At 39.5% G+C, this 24124-nt stretch overlaps 1 protein-coding gene across 24 annotated transcripts in view; it reads right to left on the bottom strand.

Annotated features, from left to right (window-relative positions):
- The window catches only part of MLIP (muscular LMNA interacting protein), a 265468-nt gene that overhangs the window by 43941 nt on the left and 197403 nt on the right, over positions 1–24124 (bottom strand). For all 24 annotated transcript variants that reach the window (XM_084752855.1, XM_084752868.1, XM_084752848.1 and 21 more), the window contains 2 exons: positions 18417–18461; positions 6981–7109 (listed from right to left, as the gene is read on the bottom strand). In XM_084752855.1, the coding sequence (XP_084608981.1) occupies positions 6981–7109; positions 18417–18461 (174 nt within the window). The remainder of the gene's footprint in view (positions 1–6980; positions 7110–18416; positions 18462–24124) is intronic.

Below are 24124 nucleotides of genomic sequence, written 5' to 3'. Positions count from 1 at the left end.
CAATAGAAAAAGCAGTCAATAAAGAATTGAGGGCAAGGAAGGGGAAATCTCACTCACAATAGCTTCCAACCAAAAGAATACATAAGAATATTAAACTACTAAAAGTGGGTGATACAGAACCCCAACTGGAAATCTTATGTCACCAAGTAAAAACTCCAGTACCAGAAATGGGTTACATTTTGTTCATTGAAAATGTAGAAAGGGGTCCCATAAATTGCTGCAAAACTCATAGACTGTTGTCAGTGTTATTGGTTACCCTGCACAACCTGACAGTAAGAAACTGTTGCTGGAGACACTACTTGTTTGTGCAATGAAACATGGAAAAATAGAGCAGGTGCCCATTTTTGTGAGCTTTTTGCTTATTTGTTTCATTTTGTTTAGTTTGCGTATTTTCCATCTTATTGTTTTTGGTTTGTTTGCTTGTTTTGATATTCATTTGTTTGGTTTAGGGATATTTTATGAGATAAGAGAAAGAACATAAAGTTGAGTGGGTTGGGAGGGAGGGAGAAGAATATCATCAAAATATAACATGTGATGCCCCCTGGATGGGGAGACCTGACAGCACTCACAGGAGGGATAGCAAGTTACCAAGAAGAGACTCAATATCCTAAGAGCATGTATAGGGGGAGGAGGTCTCCCTCAATCACAGACATAGGGGAGGGGAGAAGGGGGGAAGTGGGAAGGAGGGAAGAATGGGAGGAAACAGGGGAAGGGCTAACAATCGAGATGTAATATGAATAAATTAATAAAAAATATATGACATGTGAAAAAACTAATAAAAAGAAAAAATACCCAAGAATAACCCTAGCCAGAGAGGCAAAAGACACATAGAATGAAAACATTAAACACTGAAGAAAGAAATTAAAAACAGTAGAAGGGAAAATCCTTCCCAGACGTAGGCCCTGGCAAGTTAATATCAGAAAAGTGGCCATACCAAAAGGTACCTACACATTAAAGGCAAACCCCATCAAAGTTCAGATGATTTTCACATACTTAGAAAAAAAAATATCCTAAGTTCACATGGAAGCATAACTGTCCTTGCGAAGTCAAGGTAATCCAAGCAGAAAAGGCAATATTTGGGGTACCAAGATAGCTAGTTTCAAATTATATTATTGCCACAGTTATACAAACACCATTCTATTGACACAAAACCAGGTATATAGACCACTAGGATAAAATATAGAGTGGAGAGAAGCCCACATGGCTACTTGATGTGTGTGTATGTGTGTGTGTGTGTGTGTGTGTGTGTATGGTGTGTTTGTGTGGGGAGGGTGTTTTGTGTGTGTGTGTGTGTGTGTGTGTGTGTGTGTGTGTGTGTGTGTGTGTGTCACCAGTGTGCACATGCATATATCATCCCTAGGATTTATCCATATAGTTTATTGGAACTGAGGCACCCATTGACCAGGGGCTCATGTACTAGGTTTGGCTGCCTAGCCAGTGAGTCCCAGGAACCCTGTCCATCCTCACAGTCCCTGAAAGTCCCTGAAATTACACATGGCTTTTCAAAATGTGTTTTGCAGATTGAACTAAGTCATGTTGGTGAGGCTTGAAGGCTGTAGCTTCTGACATGACTAGGAGACACAGCCTTACAGCAAACCCCTATTCCTCTGTCACTTTGCACACTTTTAATGGACATCTTTTTTTTTTTAATCCCCCAATGAAGCTGCAGAAAGGGAGCAGCTGTGCAAAGAGGAAGAGAGCTATAGGCATTATCCTGTATTAAACCACGGGACATAAATACAACTAAGGCATATGATCAGAACACTCTGCAGTGACAGACATAAGCTGCCTTGACCCCAAGTTCAAGGCAACCTTTGGTCATAGAGACTCCTGTGAAGTGACATGGAAGAATGCATCTTCTTTTCCTCCCAACCAGTAACGTTCTCCAAAGCTCTTCCCTGTGAATAGGATCCATCTGATACAGTCATCTTTTGCTTTGAAGTTCCATTGTTTAATACTTTTAGAATTGAAACTAAAATGGATTTTTAGAAAAAAAATCTATATTAATGAGGCTTGCCTTGCCTTCCCATATATATATATGGGAGGTATGGGATGAAGGAAGGGAAGGAAAGAGGGAGGAAGGAAGAAACATTCACAACGATAGCACTGTTTGAGAAAACGCCAAATCCTCTGGATTAAACTTTCCAAAATTGGTGCAACACTAAAACATATACTGTTTTTCACTTTTTTAAAACATCCCAAGTCATTTAGTCATTTCTACAGCTAAAAAGGTTCTTGTAAACATCTTACCTGAAAATATGAGTCAAAGCTTAGTCATGATAGAAGGCACATTTGTGACAGAAGAAACTAAGCCACCTTGATTGAAAAATGACTTTTGAAAAAAAGGTGGTAATTTATGGCACTCAGTATAAAAAGGAGGCATTGTTCCTTTTATCTGTGACAAAGATATTTTCCCATTATTTCACCTGGGTGGGGAGCAAGGAGGGGTAAGTTGAAGGTCACAGTTAAAATATAACTTGATGGATAATTAAATAGGAATCTGAAAGGTTCTCGCATCATTGTCAAGATGAAATATTGAACAGAGAGAAATTGGGAGGGAAGGGAGACAAGCTGAAGGTTTAAAAATATCTGGGGTTGGGGGGGGGAGGAATGAATGAAAATAATACAAGGAGGAAACTTCTCCCACAATGATCCTTTCATGTTTCTATGAGGTGCTAAGGATGGAATTCTCCAAAGTCAGTGCTTCTCAGCCTTCCTAAGGCTATAACCTTCTAATAGAGTCCTTCGTGGTGTGGTGACTGCCACCTATATGATTACTTTTTTTGTGCTCAATTTCTTTTAATTTTTTATTAATTTATTCTTGTTACATCTCAATGGTTGTCCCATCCCTTGTATCCTCCCATTCCTCCCTCCCTCCTATTATTCCCCTCCCCTAGGACTGTTCCTGGGGGGATTTCCTCCCCCTGTATATGCTCATAGGGTATCAAGTCTCTTCTTGGTAACCTGCTATCCTTCCTCTGAGTGCCATTTGTTGATAGCTCATAACTGTATTTTTCTATTATTGTGAATCATAATGTAACTATCTGTGTTTTCTGATACTCTAAAGTGATTCCTGTAAAAGAGTCAGTCAGCCTCCTAAGGGGTCACAACCCACAAGTTGAGAACCACTGCTCTATTTGGTTGTTTTAACCAAAACACATCTCCTCCTGTACTGAAACAGGTCAGAAGGAAAATAAAATGGAGAGGGCAGACATGCTGGAAACACTGTTGTTCATAAAGAAAAATAAAGTGGCTCTGGAAGAAAAACAGAAGAAAAAAAAAACAATGGGAGCTTCACTTGGTTTCAGTCCAGGCCTTCACGGTTGGCTCACTAAGGCTTTAAGGAGGTAATAACACATCTAATCTCAGGGACGGCATTATAACTATAAAGAAGAAAAGGTGTTTTACACATTGCTTTGTAAGACTGAATTAAGTTATTGTATATTATATTAAAATGAAAATATTCAGTGGAGAAATTACCTTCAGCTAAATAAATAGGTTACATGATTAGCGAGGCATTGGTTACTTTGCATGCAGACAAGTCATCAAAGCAATCTGAACAAAATTTCATCTGGGTGCTCTGCTCCTGCAGAGCGCTCACTGGCCCAATCAAGCCCCTAGTGGTCAATACAAGCATTCTTCAGAGGACATGGTCATCATGGTAAGTCTATATATTTGGGGTGGAATAGGAAGGTGTCTTATAATAATTCAAAGAGGACCATAAATTGATACAATAATAGATTTGGAGTTAATTTCCAAGAAGCATAAGCTTCATTCAAAATAGTTTGATTTTTAAATCCATCTAATATAGAATGATATTCTCCTCCCTAGGACATTTTGATGTAGAAAAATCATTAAATAATAAGTCTCAATTACTAGATTTTGCATTTAGTCTCAAACTTTGCTCTTAGTGCTGAGAGGCTACGTTCAGACAATTTGTCAGCTCCTAATCTTTTCAATAGGGTGCCCAGCTGAATCTCTTTGAGCTACGACACATACATCTCTGCCTCGTCTCATCGTCTTTAGCATCTGACATTTTGTAACAGAGTTTTTTGAAATCGTATTTTATGGCAGTGAGGCTGCTAGGGGAAATTTATGAACTTAACGATCCCATCCAACACGTCCTGTCATGTGGAACTGCCCCGCGACAAGGGAGATTAGTGTGTGTGAGCTGTTTCAATTTGGCTGGCTGCCCGCCTAAGGAATTTTCTATTACATGCGTGAATGAGATCAACCAAGTCTGGAAACATTTGATTTGTTCTATGGCAGATTGAGAGAGAGAGAGAGAGAGAGAGAGAGAGAGAGAGAGAGAGAGAGAGAGAGAGAGAGAGAGAGAGAGAGAAGTAGTGACTCGAGCTGAATGTCAGCACCTTCATATGAAGTCACGGTGAGGTAGCAAGGCTAGCATCGTGGGTCACTGATACACACCGGGTTCTAAGCGGACCTCGCTACGTCCATGTGTGAGATGCTTCACTGTAAATTCTGGACACAAAGAAATTACAGATAGTGCTCGACACATAGAAAGCAGTTGAGCTTATGTGCCCTTCCTGGTAGTGCTGTGGCCCCGGGACTCTATCAGACTTTAGCCCTTCCTACACAGTCAGCAAACAAAGCCAAGAGAGTGTTGGGATTCACATGTTGGATGCTAGGGTTTTTTTTTCAGTTCTTAATATTCTGTAGTATCCTATTAGGTCAGATGTCCTACCTTCAAACAAGGATATATAAAAAGAGTTAATTAATGAAAGAAAATGTAGACACAGTTATGCCTCTAGTCCACAACCATGTGAAAAACAGACAACATTTGCATCCAATTATCTGAGTGCACATATGTAAGTTGTAGCATAAACAAATCTTTTGACTTGTATAACCACAAGTCAATTCTTTTTAGTGACAAGAATTTCCTGAACTAGAAATGAAATTCATCATTACACAGGAAAATGAAGGTGATAAATTATAGATAACTTAACCTGATGTTCCAAAGGAGCATTTGACTGAAGAAAATTAGTTTCAAGATTATAGAAAAACTAACAATCTTGAATTTATAGTAGTTAATCAATTTTTGAGGAATAAAATGTGCATAGATAATAATATGTAAAATTTATTTTAGCATCTATAGTTTGTTTCCATATAAATACTACATTATATTTTAATAGCCTTTCTATGATCCAAAACTTCACATTAATCTTCAAAAATATTAGTGTTGTACAAACAATAGGTTCTTCATAAGTGTTTTCATTGACGATGAAATCTTGTTTCCTAATAGAAATTTATATTTTTGTAATGTATATAATTAATAATGTTAAATTACATACCAATAAGATTTCCTCCCCAAATGAAAACAGACTACCTCTGACCCTCTTTAAAGGTTCAACCTTATAAAAACCAGAGCAGTCTCACAAAGTGAACATAAAGAACTGGGAAACATTTTAATCTTAATTTTCTTCTCATTTCTGATACGAAATCTCACTGTGCTGTCGAGTCTGGACTTGAACTAATGCATCAGGAGGTTGTACCACCTCAGCCTCTCGTGGGGCCAGAAATACAGCTGGACATGAATAAAATCAATGGTTGTTCGTGAAAAAGCATATATAACCAACTTTTTCAAGGCTCCATAAAGACTTCAGAGCCATATAGGGTTAAGCAATGATTTAAATTAACCCAAGTCTTGGAGTTTAAATGACCTGTGAAAAGGGCTTGATCCTCAAAGCTTACTGCACATATTAAGAAATTGAAGCCATGGGAAAACAATCTTCCTGGGGTCAAAGAGCTAATACCAGGCACAAGAAACATCCCTTACATCTTACAAATAAAAATGTAATTTACATTTTAAGAATATTGCCAGCTATGACCTTTGAATTAAACTTTTAAAGACTATATTATACTCACATTCTTTTATGAATATATCCACTACACATTATAAAACGTAATGAGTTTATGTGTTCTGATTTTATGAAACTTTTTTTTCTGTTTCACATTGCTTATCCACTTAATTCTTAAGAACAAAAAAGTACAGCCCATGCCTATATGTTGCACTAAATAAGTCAAGTAAAGCTGTACAATTACTCTGTGGTGGCAAAATGAAGTTGCATATACATTTAAATGTTTAAACTTATTTTTCTTTTATGTGCATGAGAGTTCGGCTTGTAACATGTGTAAGTGCACATATGCATGCAATACTCAAGGAAGACAGAAGAGGCATAAGATCCCTAGAACTAGTTACAGACAGGTGTGAACACCATGTGGGTGCTGGAAACTGGACCTGGGTCCTCGGCAGCATCAGTGAGTGCTCTCAGCTGATGAGCTACCTCTCTAGGCTCTGAAGTTTTATATTATGTGCATGTGTAATGCCATATTTTCTTTCATTATGGAAAGTTTCTACTGACAGTTTTCCTTTCTCCCTTCTGCAGCGTTCAGCACACTAAATGCGAATAGAGCATGTCTTCCCTACACACAGCAGTGAAATGTCTCCAGTCCTATACAGTAATTAGCATTCTTGAGCTAGTAGAATTGCATCACTCCTCAAACATACTATGTTAATATGAATCTGGACACTGGGATTTTTTTCCAACTCTAAGAAATCTAAAATATCATACATTCTCAAATATAAGCTAGACTCAGAAATAATAATTCAGTGCCATGTGGCCATCCAGAGCATGCTCATGAGGTCTGAAGATGAACAGTGTAGGTTCCTACACAGCACTGTGATATGTAGATATTGGGGGTTTGGTTGGTTGGTTTGGTTTGCTCATTCGGTCTTTGTTTTGTTTTGTTTTGTTTTGTTTTGTTTTGTTTAGGAAAAATTTTGAGATGCTTCAAAGTAGCACCCTTGAAGGATAAATAATTTCTATTTGTATGCAAAATAACCTTTTCTATTAACAGGTATGGACCCCAGTAAATACATTTTCTTGCATTTGATATGATATTGTTCTTTATGTAGGCATTTATCATAATATGAAATACTTCCTTATGTGCATACTCACCTGTTCAGAAAACAGGCCACTGTTGTCTTCAAGGTATTTGCTGAAGGGGTTGGGCTCATAAACTTCTTCCTCCTTTCTTAGTAACAGTTTGGATTTTATAGGTACTGGGCGAATTACTCCAGGCTTAGTCTTCATGAAGGAAAATGTTTTTAAAATAGAGAGGGAAAATACTATTAAAATGAGTAAGCATCATTATTATTGTTACCCAAATGTTCTCACAGTATTTCTTTTTAATTTAGAATACTTTTTTAATAAAGCAATTTATTTAACTTTAAAGTAATGGATAGGACAGTCTAGAAATGAGATAATTTTAACAATGTAGCCATTCATAAAAGTCAATATAATTGTTAAAAAAAATTATAGTCCATGAGTTCATTGATTAAGCAACCAAGTTATAAAGATCTACCATCATAATCTAAAACTGAAAAGCCATACCAGCTACATTTCTATCCCCTTCATTTGATAAATGTTCTTTGAGTGTCTGTTTTGTAATATAAAACATACCACCCAAATTATGTATAAGCAAAGCCAATATTATGTACAGCAGAGCTGGGTCTAGATGGAACAGAGGCTGTACCTCCCCACAATGTGATAGTGAGATCTGAGTTACCTTCAATTACTTTGCATCAAAGCAGGTTCTATAAGATGCCCTAATTTAAATTAATAGGCAGTTCTGCTGAAATGAAAAAAGCTTTATGAAGCTGCAGCCCAAAGAAGAAAGCACTGGAATTAAATGCCAAAACAGTCAAGGGGCCTCGCTGGGCTTCGTGCCCTGATGCTCCCTAAGGCTGTCCTTTCCTCATACAGTAAGTTCCATCTGACGTCGCCTGTATCAGAACATCCTCAGCTACCACATCACTCGCTAGGAACTCATAAATTTGTACCCAATGGCAATATGAGAAGGAAAGGGTTTCTTTCTTGAAAAAAAATGTCTAAATGTTTCACAGAGCGTAAAATCTTGTCACACTGTCACATGACACAAGATGATTGATACATTTTGAATCGTGCCAAGTGAAAATTCAATAAAGGGAAATTGTACCACTCTTTGTTTAAGCTTTCCCCCCCCCCCACAATCCTTCTTGTCAATCCCATTCCTCTTGGAAAGCTGTAAATTAACACCGCCTAGTCAATCCTGGGGCTCACAAGTTGGGCCTTAGGGGATTACATCTATCTCTCTGCTCTGTAAGGCATTTGATGTATTTAGAGTCTTGGATAAATGTCGCTCTGCAATACTTCTTTCAGTTGCTATTTCCCCAGCTGTTTTCCACGTATATGCCAAGGGAAGAAATACAGATTGAGAAAGTGTTTCCTCTCTCCAGGCTGAGAAATAGCTCCAACTTAAGAAACTGCTTTATCTCCAGGGAGAAAAATAAGCTAGTGGTATCCAGCTATTTAGCAAGCGTGAGAGCAAGTGTCCTCAAGTGCACAGCATGAGCGTGTCACTCCAATGCTAATGCCAGGTGCCAGGACCATGGCCCTGTGTTGTACAGATGTCTTTCTTTTCCATGAGATGACCTGCTAATTTCTCCTTAATTATACTCCTTTTCCTCCATTTTGTTTATGAAATCAGTATGGAAAATCAAGATGACCTTCCATGTGCCTAAACCAACATAGAAATTTAGGAGTTTAAGGAAGGTGTCAGCACGTAGAGAGGGGAAACTGCCTAACTGAACGTGATATGGTAGAGAATCCCCACGCCAGAGAAACGTGAGAAATGTGCCTGTCTCATTTTCTGCATTGCAAGAAGGTGTTTTGAGTTATATTGGCCTAGAGCCTATGTGCCTTGTGGCCAACACCTTCCAGGATGAGATGAGAAAAGAAACCGTTTGGGGCCATTGAGATGGCTAAGAGAGGAAAGGAGGTTGCTGCTAAGCCAGAGGACCTGAGTTCAATCCCCAAAACCCACGTGGTAAAAAGAAACAACTGATTCCCATTAGCAGTCCTCCTCTGTTCTTACACACACACACACACACACACACACACACACACACACACACACACACACACACACTTTAAAATAATGTAGAAATAGAAAAAAGGAAGGAGGCTTTGAGGGTGTGAAATACTAAGCTATCAGTCAGTTACTATTACCTCACAATGCCTCTGCGCCAGCCTGTACGTTGTCGGCTTTCTGTGTGTTCCTGGATATGGTGGTCTCCTCGCTACCAGATGACTGCTCAGCTTTGTGTCCAGTTTCCACTGTGCTGTGAGGTTTTCCACCTTTTACTGTTACTAAGAACAGCACATCAGGCTTAGTCTGCAGGAGGCACCTGAGTCACCCTTGCTCTATAGGGCCACCCTGCTTGTCACAAATCGCTCTTCCTTAAACTTTGCACTGCCTCTTTCTTTGTTTTTATTTTTGCTTCTGTACCATAACCTGGTATAATTGTCAATATTTCATAGCTACAAGTGCAAACCAGGGCGGCGGGGGGATGGGGGGAGAGAAACAGGCAGACGATGTCTTCACTCGTATTCTCTGTCACATGGCCTTTGTCATAGCTTTCAAACTCTCTCACTGTTGGTCAGTTTAAAACTGGGATCATTGTACACCACAAATCAGGCTGAGGGTAACCCATGCCTCTTTGTCTTGTTCTGCAAAATTCACTGCCAGTTTCACACCCTTGTGGGCCATTGGTGGCTAATAGCATCTCATTCTTCCAGACACCCTAAGTCCGTAGTTCACCCACATCAAAGCACTAAGGTTTATATATTGATTTTTCACAAACACTGTGGGAGCTGTAAAGAAGGACAGCAGGTTACCAAGAAGAGACTTGATACCCTATGAACATATACAGGGGGAGGTAATCCCCCTCAGGAACAGTCATAGGGGAGGGGAATAAGGGGAAAATGGGAGGGAGGGAAGAATGGGAGGATACAAGGGATGGGATAACCATTGAGATGTAACAAGAATAAATTAATAAAAAAAGGAAAAAAGGCCAAAAGTCATACAGTTAATATATGAACCGAGATCTAAATTTAGGTCAGTTGGTCTGATCATCCTGCGTGTAATTTTAATTGTTCCTGTACTTAGGCGACAGAAAGAACAATAGAGGAAAACTAAAACCTGTGTAAAACACCGGCTTCCCTATAACATCCAACTAATAGTGAAGTCCTTACATTTTTCGTTCTGTTTAAGTTGAATTAATCTCTTCATTTATATTTCAAATTGCTTTTGAGTAGTCATTGTATAGTTCCTAATTTCCCTTTTTCCCCACTAGATCTTCTAAATATTCCTTGAACACTATCAAATTCCAAGGTTTTTGTTTTTTGTTTTTTGTTTTTTGCTGGGGTTTTTTGTTTGTTTTTAAGTTTTTTTTTAAGACAGGGTTTCTCTGTGTAACAATCCTGGCTATCCTGGACTCACTTTTGTAGACCAGGCTGGCCTCGAATTCACAGCAATCTGCCTGCTGCTGCCTCCCAAGTGCTGGGAGTAAAGGCATGCGCCACCACACCTGGCTAAAACTCCAAGTTTTTAAGTTCTGATTTATATACATACATATACATATATATACATATATATGTGTGTGTGTGTGTGTGTGTGTGTGTGTGTGTGTGTGGGTGTGTACTCTGCTAAAATACACACACACACACACACACACACACACACTCCTCCCCCATCCCACCACCCAATGAGTCTTAATTTTTTTTACTGTCTAGATTTAATTAACAATCCACTCCGAAAGCATGATAGGAGGATAAGGAGAGTGAAAGGAAATAATTTTCACTTCTGTAACATAGGTATTAGACAACAAAATCTTGCGAAATCATTTTATATAGCAAACCTCATGAAGGGTTAAAATTCTGATCTTTAACTGTGCCTTTGATAGTGGGTAGTGCCACATTATATTCCTAATCTCCTTGTCTCTTCAGGAATGATACCACATAACATATGTGCATCATCCTTATTTCTATGTATTAAAATCCATCACCCAAATGCAGTACCAAAATACACCTCAGAAAGCCTTTAATATACATGATGCATCAAGGACTAGCATGAGCACACAGGAGGCTCTTCCACAGTAACTTCCTTCCTATTCTTCCTGATATGCTGTTTCTCTCTGTCAAATGATAATATAATTTTTATTTCCTCAACTTAGCATTACTGCACATAAACTAACAGCTCCATTCAAGTAGTCTCCCAGTGCCTTGCCACTCAGAATAGGGTCTATATATATGAAGTTATGAGCATCTCCTGAGAACCTAGTTTAACACAGGGCAGACCTTAGACATCCTTGACATACGAAGTAAAGTCTGCTCTTTAAAAGATCCATAGATGATTTCTGTGTGAAGTAAAAAGCACAAGGAACTAGACCAGGGCTTCTGTCAAATGTGCTGCCTAGCTGAAAGTTGCTCTGCCATTCCAGACACATTTGTTTATAAGGGTCTTTTGTCTCCTGTGGAAGAAGGACAGGCTGTTCTTTACAAATTCCGCATCTCTGTTTTCTCTTTGCTCAATGTAATCTGTTATCCTTGAACATCAAGTAGGAGTTCTCTTGAAGGATTTCCTTAATTTTTGCAAATCTAATTTTCTAAGTCTGTGTGCAAACAAATACAAAGAGAATTAGATGAACCGAATTAGAGGAGTCCATAAAAATAAGTTACTGAGAGACTGCCACTGCCCAACAACTAAACCCATCAAGAGAGGGCCTCTTGTCACTTGTAGAATCCACAGAATAAACAGACTTTTGACAGATAGATACACATCACTCCAGTTATGCCAGAAAGTGAGGGTTTGTAATTTTGTGTCTGGAATAAGTGGGAAAATTGAAAGGGTCTTTTCGCACAGCTCATGCTCAGACCACAGAAAGGACGGGGTTCAAGATGGAGAGTGTTGGCTAACGTGACAAGTTGACTGAGAAAAAAATAACTCTAGATGTGAACCTTCTGAGGTGCCTCACAAAGAAACCGCCTGTTTGTGGACTCTGAAGATGCCTCTATCTAAGGCTGTTAGGACCTGTTCCGTCAAATGAGACCTAGGCTCTACCAAAACTGTAGTGTCAACGGATACAGCGCAGCTCCAACTCAGAGAACTCACAGCCCCACCAAGTCATCCACAGAATAACTACAGTGTAGGTCACATCATGTCGTTCAACTTCCAAATAATGTCACTCAGTTCATGTGCAAATCATGTCAACGGATCTTTTAAAGACTCCTAGCCCTTGTCCTTCTCACTCAAACTTACAAATTCTTGCACTGCCTCGTCTCCCCTGTCTTCTCTCTTCTCCCTTGCCCTCTGATGCTCCACCTCTCACATCTGTACACTCACCCTGGCTCCCTCTGATGCTTCACCCCTCACATCTGTACACTCACCCTGGCTCCCTCTGATGCTCCACCCCTCACATCTGTACACTCACCCTGGCTCCCTCTGATGCTTCACCCCTCACATCTGTACACTCACCCTGGCTCCCTCTGATGCTCCACCCCTCACATCTGTACACTCACCCTGGCTCCCTGACTAGACAGCACTGTAACTGGCCCTCTGTGGACCTCCTCCGGGAGTTTTCACTTGTTCTTCCCTATATGAGGATGTTATTTCAAGTATCCGCTCAAACACCACCTCAAAAGAGAATTTTCCTGATCATGTGCATACAATTTTCATCTCTACAACCCTGCAACACTTGCCACCATCTGACATCTGTGTGTGTGTGTGTGTGTATTTATTGTCCTGAACTACCTGACACAAAACAAACTCCATGAAGCCAAAGATCTCTGAAGACCTGAGTTCGATTCCCCATGCTGCACATGAAATTGCCACCATGGTTGCCTACACTTGTAATCCAAGTCAAACGATGGGAAGACAAGATGGTCCCTGGAGCTGTCCAACCTAGCTGTCTAGCCTAATTGGTGAGCTCCAGGCTACTGGGAAACTTTATCTCAAAAGAAGTGGGTGGGATATTTGACCTTGCCCCCTGGATGGGGAGACCTGGTGGCACTCAGAGGAAGAATAGCAGGCTACCAAGAAGAGATTTGATACCCTATGAGCATACAGAGGGGGAGGAGGTCCCCCTCAGTCACAGTCATAGGGGAGGGAAATAAGGGGAAAATGGGAGGGAAGGGGGAATGGGAGGATACAAGGGATGGGATAACCATTGAGATGTAATATGAATAAATTAATAAAATTTAAAAAACAAAAAAGAAGCGGGTGGCATTTCTGAGAATTACACCTCAGGTGCTACATTGGCCACAATATGCATATACATACATGTATCTATGTGCCATCCCATACACATGTACTCCTCACTCATATGTTGAAAGCGAATGGAGCCCTGAGTGAGTGTGTATTATGACATGATAATAAATTATGTCAAGGACCCTAAAACCTCAGACCCTTCTCCAAGTCCTTCTCCAAGTCAGGCTCATAAAAATGGCAAAGCCTTCCCTGGGTCAGCCTCAGATCAACGGCAAGACCTTCCCCTGGTACAAGTATGGCAAGTTGACAACACGTGCAGGAAGTAGGAACTGCAGCTTCCTCCTCCAGGAGGACTGCAGCCTGAGCTTGCTCCCCACCCCCCAGAGTCTCCTACAGAGATTAGCGAACCTGCCACCTCCTCCTTCACTCTGTAGATAATAAAATCAATGCACTGAGTTTCCAAGCTGACACTGTAGTGTCTCCATCAGAGTGTACGGCCCATTCAATCCCAGCATTTCAGTATGTGTGCCTGTCATTTCTCTACTTTTGTCACTCCAGTTAGGTCAATCCCAATGCCAAAGTCATGCAGGTTGAGACACTCACACGTGCATTTATTATTTTTTTTAAAGGATACCATTTCTGGAAAATACAAATGAGGAGTGAGACAGGCTTACACCACATCTCACTCTCTTTTATGCTCAAGGAAAAATGTCTGAGACAGAAAGAATAGAGTCCTGGGAGTTGAATCACATGATTGGAGGAGTTGAAAGACATTAGTGTATAGCTGCTATTTATTTGTATTTATAATCCATCACTTGTACATTTTCACTTGAGCACTGCTACTAGTACACATGAAATTAGATAATTTTTTTCAGCCTTGAAAACTTAACGATCATAAGTCTATGACAGAAAGTTGATACTGCCTCTGGCTGTAGACCAAAGCTTTAGATTTACTGCCAGCAGTGACCTAGCAAGTTTGTTGCCAACATTTTAAAGTGATGGCTTCTTAGAGCACCATCTTTCCTAAATTAATTACTTCAACAAATGGGATGATAGGTTGCCTGTAGCTACAGGAGTGAATTATAAGGAGATAAGATGGGCAACAAAATACATAAGGCGGACCCAGCTTTCAAATCTCTTACATCTTTTGCTTGTTTGTTTTCTAATCATAAGATAGTCACAGAGCAGTAAAAAAACAGTAGAGCAGCACATAGCAAACACTGAGAACCTGCAAGAAGCTCAACTGTTTTGACAGACCAAGACATTTTTAAAGTAACATGATTGTTACTTGTGTCTGTTGGTTCCCATCTTCTCACCATTCAGCAGTTGATTTTTTCCTTCGAAACTTTGTAATAAAAAGCTTGTAAGAACCCAAACTCTATGACTATACATGGTAGGTAAAAGAAGCATTATCTAATTTGTTTATGTAATGATTCACTCTTTCAATCAGTAAAGGGTAACTGAGTCTAATTCATTAGAAAGTACTTGAATCAAATACTTTTGCTATTTTCCCTTCAAATAACTATCTCAGATATCAAAACCTTCTAACATATTTTAAGTCTCCTGAGAATAAAGAGAGTTCATTTTTATACCCTGAGATAACTGAGATGGCACATAGTGATCATGTGTGTCCAATAAGAAGATTAATGACAAAACTTTGTAAAGAAAACTGTTTAAAATGAAAGGTAAAATGCATATTTAAAAATATAGCATGTATATAGAATATGTCAACTGTAAGTACCCAAGACAACTCATGGAAACATCTACTTGCTGTATTTTTATTTTTAAAAGTTTTACAACTACCATAACAGTTCTATAAAACTAAACACAGGGATTTAATATTACAAATCACATCCCATAGCTCAAGAATTGTTTTGTGGAGTATACACAAAACAGATTGACCCGATTGAACTGTTTCAATGGGAAAAAAAGACAATAGCATGAGTCACAGCTGAGGAGGCGTACATGATGAATGCTGCGGCTCCAAAAGATGCTGTGTCGAGGAAAACTGGTCAAGGAGAAGCTGCCTTTGAGCCTAAAGAAGACATCAGTTCTACACAAAAGCCTTTCTAAACAACAGGGACTTAAGGGCCCTCAGAAAGATGAGTCATGCCCAGTAAAGCAGGGTACAGCAGCTGGCTCTCTCGGAACCAGGGACAAAGTAACTACCGGCTTAAGGCTCTTTTTTATTCTGTTCCAGTAAGCTGCATTTGCGTTTACTTCTTTGTGGTCATGTGGTTTATTTTCTAAACCTCTTAAGGTCTGCTCTGCAGATTTAGCAGCTCATCCTGAGCAATGCTGAGTGATTTGAGATGGTATGGAACTTCAAGAGCAAAAGGGCTAGCTCCCTTTGTAAAATAAAAATAAACAAACAGAGCTTACCCATCTTGTCCCAACTACACTGTTTCCTAAGCAGAGAAAAAAGGACATAGCCACCTTTATTAATACTTAGATGGTTCAGCTCCACAATTAGGAAAGCTTCATCAAAGCTTCAACCTGAGAGCCTCTCTCTTCCATTTCCTCTTGCTCTTCTATATATATATAAAAACTTTATATTTATTGTGTTTTAGTTGGGTTCAATAATTTTTCATTCTTTTTTTTATTAATTTATTCTTGTTACATCTCAATGGTTATCCCATCCCTTGTATCCTCCCATTCTTCCCTCCCTCCCATTTTCCCCTTACTCCCCTCCCCTATGACTGTGACTGAGGGGGACTTCCTCCTCCTGTATATGCTCATAGGGTATCAAGTCTCTTCTTGGTAACCTGCCGTCCTTCCTCTGAGTGCCACCAGGTCTCCCCCTCCAGGGGACATGGTCAAATGTGAGGCACCAGAGTATGTGAGAAAGTCATACCCCACTCTCCACTCAACTGTGGAGAATGTTCTGACCATTGGCTAGATCTGGGTAGGGGTTTGAAGTTTACGGCCTGTATTGTCCTTGGCTGGTACCTTAGTTTGAGCGGGACCCCTGGGCCCAAATCTTCCTATCATAATGTTCTTCTTGTAGGTTTCTAGGACCCTCTGGATCCTTCTACTCTTGCTCTTCTTAATATGCTAAGGAAGCGCTTCCCAGTGGGCTCCAGTGTCCCTGATGCCCCCACTGCATCCACCCTCTGCACCCTGTCTGCACCTCTTAATTGAATCATCACATTTAGCAGACAATGAAAAATGTCAGCATGAGCCAGACTCTGGAAGTGGACAATGAAGACCACAGTTCTCCAGAGGCCCATTTCCCAATTTACTCAACAGATGTTTCTTAAGACCCCTGAACTAGTTAAAGATCAATAATAGTGATTCCTTTGGAAAACCAACAGAGCAAGGGTGAATACTAATGCTACGGTCTTAGATACTCTACTTAAACCCTTGCAGCCTCTACATCCCGCCTGTAAAAGTGGTTTCTCGGATCTTAATAAGCTAAGGCTTTGGGGTAAAGTAATATAATTTTCTACAGGACCATATTGAAAATTCTTTAGCTATCTTATGAGCCTCAATCAAATCTCTCAGACTGGCACAGTACTTATTCTTACGTACAGGTAGGAGATTCCTCTCCATATGCTATCTACTATCTTGATGGTTAATAGAAGAAAAGCTAATATTGTAGGAGAGTCTTGTAAGTGTCCTCAAAATAGACTGACTTTCACACGAACTCTGGTGCCCCATATTTGGCCATGTCCCCTTGATGGGGAGGCCTGGTGGCACTCGGAGAGACTTGATACTTTAGCATCATATTCAAGGGGAGGAGGTCCCCCTCAGTCACAGTCATAGGGAAGGGGAATAGGGTGAAAGCGGGAGGGAGGGAGGAATGGGAGGATGCAAGGGATGGGGTAGCAATTGAGATGTAATATGAAAGATTTTACTTTTCAATTAAAAAAAAGTTTTAAAAAAAGAGTCCCCAAATAGTCTCTCATCATTTGACTCCTAGAATAAACAATGGAAATGTATACACACATACACACACACACACACTCTCTCTCTCTCTCTCTCTCACTCTCTCTCTCTCTCTCTCTCTCTCTCTCTCTCTCTCTCTCTCTCTCTCTTTTTCTCTGTTTGTGTTTTAAAGTGCTGGGGATTGAACCTGGGTCTCATGGATGCTAGACAAGTTGCTTCACTGCTTTGCTGTACCCCAAATCCAGAATGCAAGTATTTTAAGAGCTGAAGTCATGACTCTTTGGAGCTGCATACTTGCGATGACAACAAGCCAGTAGATGGGCCAGGCTGAAATGTTTAGGGGCATAATATTACTAAATTACCCAACAGTTTTGTTTGTCTCTATTCTTTAAGCCACAGTCTCATGTAGCCCAGACTAGTCTCACATTCTGCAGGCATCAAGGGCTAGCCTGGATCTAATATTGTTCCTTTTGCCTCTGCCTTCAAGGTCCTGGGGTACAGTTGTGCTCTACCAGGGGTGGGTTAAAATGCCATGTTCTAGAGGTTAGATCTGTAATGCTCATCACAGTTCCAGCACTGCTGAGGCCTTCAAGAGCGCAAACCACTGGCCCTTCAACTCATATGATAAGTACAAATAGTTGAATTGAGAGTTGATAAATATGTAAATACTTCGTCCATTTCAAAGACTTTGCTCCCTAAAAAAAAATGTACAAATATATCAACATTCTACTGAAATGTTTTATCTAGCATGTGCATCCAGTTATTGAAACTGGTTCATTTGTTTCCCTCAAAATTTAATAGAGTGACTACAAAAATTTTAAATATGTATGTAATAAAAATTTAAGACAAACACCATGAATTTGATAGAGCTGAGGGATGAAACAGGGGAAGATTTAAGATGGGGAAAAGGGAAAGAGGGAAAAAATTGTGCAGCCATACTATAATCTCAAAGAACTTTAAGTAATTTTTTAAAATTTCATGTGTGAGTTACATTTGTCATTCACGATATCTTTCCACTGATTGGCATAGATCTAGACCATCCACGTGTTCATTCCCACGTGTGGCTGTCTCCTTCTAGCCCACTCATCCAGAAGCTCCCCACATTGCCTTCTTTGCTCTCCTTGAGCTGCTTTGGATCCCTTTCATCACGAAACGATCTCTGAATTCAAATCTCATTTTCTTGTGACTCAATTCAATCTCTCGTAACACCACTGTTAGAACTAACGGTAGTTACAGTCTATAAGTTGCCTTATTATCAGCCACCTAAAAATGCAGCCATCGTGTGGCCTTATGAAAACATCAGCAAATTTTGTTAGACAAGTGAGCAAGTGTATTATCTCTTCCCTCTCTTTTCCTCGAGATTTCTTGAGAGCTAAGAATGTTCAAAGCAGGTGAACCATATAGAATAAGATACATACCAGTTGACTCTCAGACATTGTAGAGGATGTTGATGAAAGATTTGCCTAAAAATATAAATATGATGCATATTAGTGAAATTAATTATTTGGTAGAATCACATGTGTGTTTCTAGGTATTTTAACTATTTTACTAGAACAATGCATGTTCATTGTAGGGTATTGAAAAGTATAAAGAAATTTGAAAAAACATGACATCAAGAAATCATTCTTTGGAGCAACGTGGCACACGTCCTCTGCACTTTAGTTCACATAGTACAATATATGTTGCTTTTCTTCTTGTTTCACAATGTAAGCACCATCGATCACATGATGCCAAAGATTCTTCAAGGTTAAACAATATTTTTGCTTGTTCACTCCATATTTTATTTAAACACAACACTACTGTTGTTAATTATGTTTACTTACATGAAAATAAAAAACAAGGCAGAATTTTCTCAAAACATATTTATACTAAAAGAATGGGAAGAGTCTCTGAACAGAAATAATTTGTTTTCAAATTTCTTTAGCGAGCTTGTTAATATTATCTCTTCACCATTGGTTCCTATATTTCACCCCTTTCACCTGATCTTAATTTGGTTCTTTTTATTAAATTGTATTTTGTCAAGAGTATTAACATGAGCTCTATGCTCTGCACAAGCTTTTAAGTGTGTGCACAGAGCTGTTAACAGCACATACTCCACCATGTCTGTTGTCCATTGCACCTTTCTTTCTTTTTTTTATATTCTTTTTTTTCTCCTTTATTAATTTATTCTTGTTACATCTCAATGGTTATCCCATCCCTTGTATCCTCCCATTCTTCCCTCCCTCCCATTTTCCCCTTATTCCTCTCCCCTATGACTGTTCCTGAGGGGGATTACCTCCCCCTGTATATGCTCATAGGGTATCAAGTCTCTTCTTGGTAACTTGCTGTCCTTCCTCTGAGTGCCACCAGGTCTCCCCCTCCAGGGGACATGGTCAAAGGTGAGGCACCAGAGTATGTGAGAAAGTCATATCCCATGTTGATTAATTTGACCAAAGGTTTTCTAATGAATGCACACTTCAGACATCACACTGTATTCCATGAATATAAAATTATTTGTCAATTAAAGAACATATACAGTTTTTTAAAAAAATAGTATATCACATTTTCAGTAAGGTTACAACATTGTTAACATCAAGGAAAGACTGTTAGTTATATCATTTGTTTGGTTAGTTTGGATTTGGGGTGTACTGGGTTTTGTTTACAGCATAAGGTGGGCTCAACTTCCTGGCCTTCCTGCCCCAGCCTCCATGTGCTGACAATGGGAGCATGTGCAAGGATGCCTTACTTACAGTTAGGTTACATATGAACTAAAAGAGTGAAGACTATAAAGTGAAAATATGACTGTCACTGAAAGACAAATGACTTCACAGGGACCCCTGTGGTGCTAGACAGATTTAGAGAAACTAATTTTGCTTCCTAAAGGCATAATACCAAAGTCATAAAGTGCCACCAGGCCCTTTAGTCACTAGAGCTCCATTTCCTTGGGACCGATATTGGAGAAACTCCAAAATTGCAACATATATATATCCTCTCGTGAATGTAAGACACAGAACCAACTCTGTCCTCTTCACTCCAGTGGAGCAGAGACTGACGGTAACCTCTACTCCTCCCTCAGCCCAGGCCACACGCATGCGCACTGCAGAGGCACATCTGGACAGGAAAACGAAGATAATCGGTACCCTGGGATTTCTTGTCTCCATTGCGTGCAGCTCTTCCTATGGCTCATCAGCCCCTGGCCTCAGCCTCTAGCAGCAGATCTGGACCCCAGGTGGGATTTAGGGTACCCTTTCCCCTAAGATCTATGCCTGTTGCTGAGCAGTGCCTGAGTCACCTCAGCATAGCAACGCCTCCAAGCATAGCAACAAGGAGAATGTGTGAGCTGTGTAAATGAGAGAAGATGACCTTTATTTGAATATCTGTGTATAGAGTGGGAAATATTCTTAATAAGATCTGACACATTTTTCAATATATTGTGATATTTAGGAATCAATATTCCTCCACTGTAATGACATTTTCTGACCCTCAAGCTCATTAAAGTGATTTTTACCTATAAAATATCATATATTTATTAAGGTTGTACCATTTACTTTTATGGAACTTAAAAGTAATTCATGAAATGTAAAAAGTTCATAAAATAAGTTATCATCAAATAGAATGTTACTCCAAAAATCAAGGATTTTTGATAAATTCATTAGAAGCACAAATAGTCTATTTTCTAAGATTGAATCTTATTAAGAGTGCATGTTATGATTTTTGAATTACATGAGTGAAATAGATTTATGCAGGTGACAGTTCATAAAAATAATAAAGACAAAGCAGAAAAAAAATTCCTTCCAAAGCCAAGAGATTGAATGAAAACAGAAGTAGTGTCTTAATATAAGATTTATTATTTCACACAGAGGACAGAATCGCCTCTGAATGAAGTCTGGGATTCAGCTCAGTGGCAGATCAGTGCCCTACACATACAAGTGCCTGGGTTTGACTCAGTGGTACCTCAGTGCCCTGCATACAAGTGCCTGGGTTTGACTCAGTAGTACATCAGTGCCCTGCATATACAAGTGCCTCGGTTTGATTCCCAGCCCTAGAAGAAGAGGGGATAAGTTTTTGTAATAATAAAGCTCACCTCATAGGACTCATAGATGGTTTAAGTGAACTAGTGAAAGCTTATTTGCCAGTAGCTGTTATTGCTGAATTTAACATCTGTTTGATAATTATTGATAAACTGACCTATTGGTCCTACAGAATACATGTAACACTACATAGTCAATATGTTGTTAGCCCTATTTTGCTTCTATTACACTTAAGATATCTCAACTAAATTATTTTAAAATGGCCTTTAATTCAAGCACACCTTGGGAGAAGCAATAAGTAACTTTTAATCTAGATGAATGAGAGTTTCATTGATCCAGACTCATCCTAAAACAGACTGTAAAAGATAGTAAGACACTTAATAAGGGCCAAAGAAACATTGTGGTCTACTAGTTTCCCTTCTACTTTCCTCTCTTCATTCCTTTATCTTACTTCCCTCCTCCCTCCCCTCCCTTCTCCTCCTCTTGTTCTCCACCACTTTTCTTCTTCTCTTTCTAAGAAGGAAGCCTTCCACCCAAGACCCAAATAGAATAATTATCTATAAAGGCCTTATTACTCAATTAAGCTATTACAATCATCACAGGACGATTGGAAATCCCGTGAGCATCCTGACATGCTGATAAATCAGGAATTTCCCACTCTCTCTGTCTCCTTTAATATCACTCAATTCTCTAGCACGTCCTCTCCTATTTCTGTAAGAACATGAGTAGCTCATGTGTTGTGCTAGTTGCTTGCTGTGGCCTCCTTTGGCCTTTTGCATCTTAGAGGTGAGGACCTTACCACTGTGTCCATTTCACTCGCCCTAGTGATGTCTCACTGACTTGTCCAAGATGTTCAATAAATATTGGCCAAACCAATAATTAAAAGCAGGAAATTGGCCAGCAGAGTTAGGAAATGATAATTAGTTTTTCCATTACTAATGATCCCCGGATGACATTTGAAATGAGGAGTTTAGTTGGGAGTTAAACCTGCTCAAGTGCAACACAGTTCTCTTCTTGGCTTTAATCCTGCCTGGCTCTGCCCTCTCTGTAGTTCATGGGCTGGTGAACTACATGACCCTCATTTTTTAACGGAATCTAGGACTCTCTTCAAAGTTAATAAAACAAGGAGTCTCAGCATATATATTACAGTGCATGTGTCTAATTTACCCAACAGAGTGAAGTACTAAAACGTTAATCTACAAACTTTTCAAGGTTGCCCTGACAGTACATGACAGAAAACTAAAATGAGAAATTAATGAACTAAAAACTATTCAATTTGTACTTTGATGAAACATCATGTGTTTTATCTATTATAGTCAAATTTCAAAAATGAATTATTGCCTTGTTCATTTTTTTAAGTTAGAATATATTGAGTTTAAGAGAGATAGTTGACATAAGAGGACGGCCTAAAGCTAAACTGAACTTCTGTCTTAAAATTGTATTATTTTCTCCTCAGAGTAAATGCATCAGCTGTCACTTAGTAATTACCGTAACAGCAGCTGTGTGTTGGCAAGTGTGAACTGTCTAAAAGTTGACACCAAAGAACTGGTTTTACCTGTCATTATAAAAGATTTTCTTCCAAAAGACATTATCTTCCAAAGACATTGACATATTTAAGATGCCACACTTTTACAATATTATGTTGTAAGAGAGTAAAAAAACCAAAGCTTCTTGTTCAAGAAACAAACTTTAAGGTCACGAATCTTAGGAGAATCAAAGTTATGCTTGTTCTAATCTAAGCCTGAATTGCCTTAATGATTCACAGTTAACTTAAAATGACTCAACTGCTCTCACAAGCTCTGGGGATGAAAAACAATCTTTGATGGGGTCTAACAACAAAGAACCTTTTAAGGGCCTGGGTCGATGACAATGTGCAGAATGATTTCTGTGTGCGTCTGAGGACCCCAGCCCTTCCTGTACCCTCACCAGACAGAGCAAGCCGCCTATAACCCAGCACTCAAGAGACAGCTAGCTAGCTACACAAACTAAAGTGTCGAGCTCCCAGTTCCAGCGGGAGTCCCTGCTGTGGTCAATAAAGTGGAAAGTGATTTCAGAAACTCATGACGTCATCCTCCGGTCTCCACTCCCACACAAGTGCAGTTATTACAGGCACTTGAATGTGCAAAAGAAACACAAAATTTAAAAAAAATGATTTAAAATAATCTCTGGCGATCAAAGCAGCCCTTCCAGAGCTATCCCAGCCGCTATTAACACTAAGATGCCTCCCCCAGGGTGTGGTTAGCTAGAAACTAGCAGCTGCCAAACATGCCTGGAAGGTGGCCTACTCAAGAACACTTTGTGAAACTGCAGCAATTGATGAGAAAGTTGAGTGAGAAAAAGAGTTTAGTTGTTTTGTTCTGGGACCAGTCCTTATGACCACAGAATGCATACCTCACACCCCCCTCCAAAAAAAATAAATAAATAAAGAGAATAAAGATTTTTTAAAGAGAGTTTTTTCTCTTTCTCAGAATCAAGGAACCTGAATCATGAGGCTGCTAGTCTTCTAACAATAGACAGATGTGAGCGGGAGGGGGTATAGATGAAGGCAAAAATGAATGGGAAAGAAAGAGAGATTATGATTGATCGCTCCAGTGTGTTAGGATTGCTCTAAGCGCTTTTCACGTAAGGACTATGTAAGCTTTAAATTAATCAAATGAGAAAGCTATCACCACTCCCCGGTGAAAATGAAGGCCCAGGAAAGCGCTCTTCCACAGAAGCAGCAGTCTCCATCCGAGTCTAGCCTACTGACATCTTTCAGAGCATGCCTCCCAAGGGCTTCCAATAGTAATGAACACCGATGGAGAGCGCTTCCAGGAAATGCTCAGAACCATGTTCCAGCCACATCATGTAAACGTCACTTCCTGAATGTGATAAAATTTACTAGTTTCACTGAGCTTATTATTAGCCTTAAAGAGAACCAAATGAAGGCGGGAAGGTGTGAAGTATGAGGATGGCATGACACATGATACATATTTAATAACTATCCTTGAGAACGATGAAAACTACAGAACAGAGAAAACAGTGTGTGCTGTAAAAGGAGTGGCTTAATGAGTTGTTTTGGGGTGAATGCTCAATACTTGCTAAGAAACTGTCTCATTTATGGCAGAATACTTTTG

The sequence above is a fragment of the Acomys minous genome (assembly GCF_964271855.1).
Source record: "Acomys minous genome assembly, chromosome: 13".
Lineage (NCBI taxonomy): Eukaryota > Metazoa > Chordata > Mammalia > Rodentia > Muridae > Acomys > Acomys minous.
The sequence above is the reverse complement of the archived record's forward strand: the minus strand, read 5'-3'. Positions and strand labels throughout refer to the sequence as shown.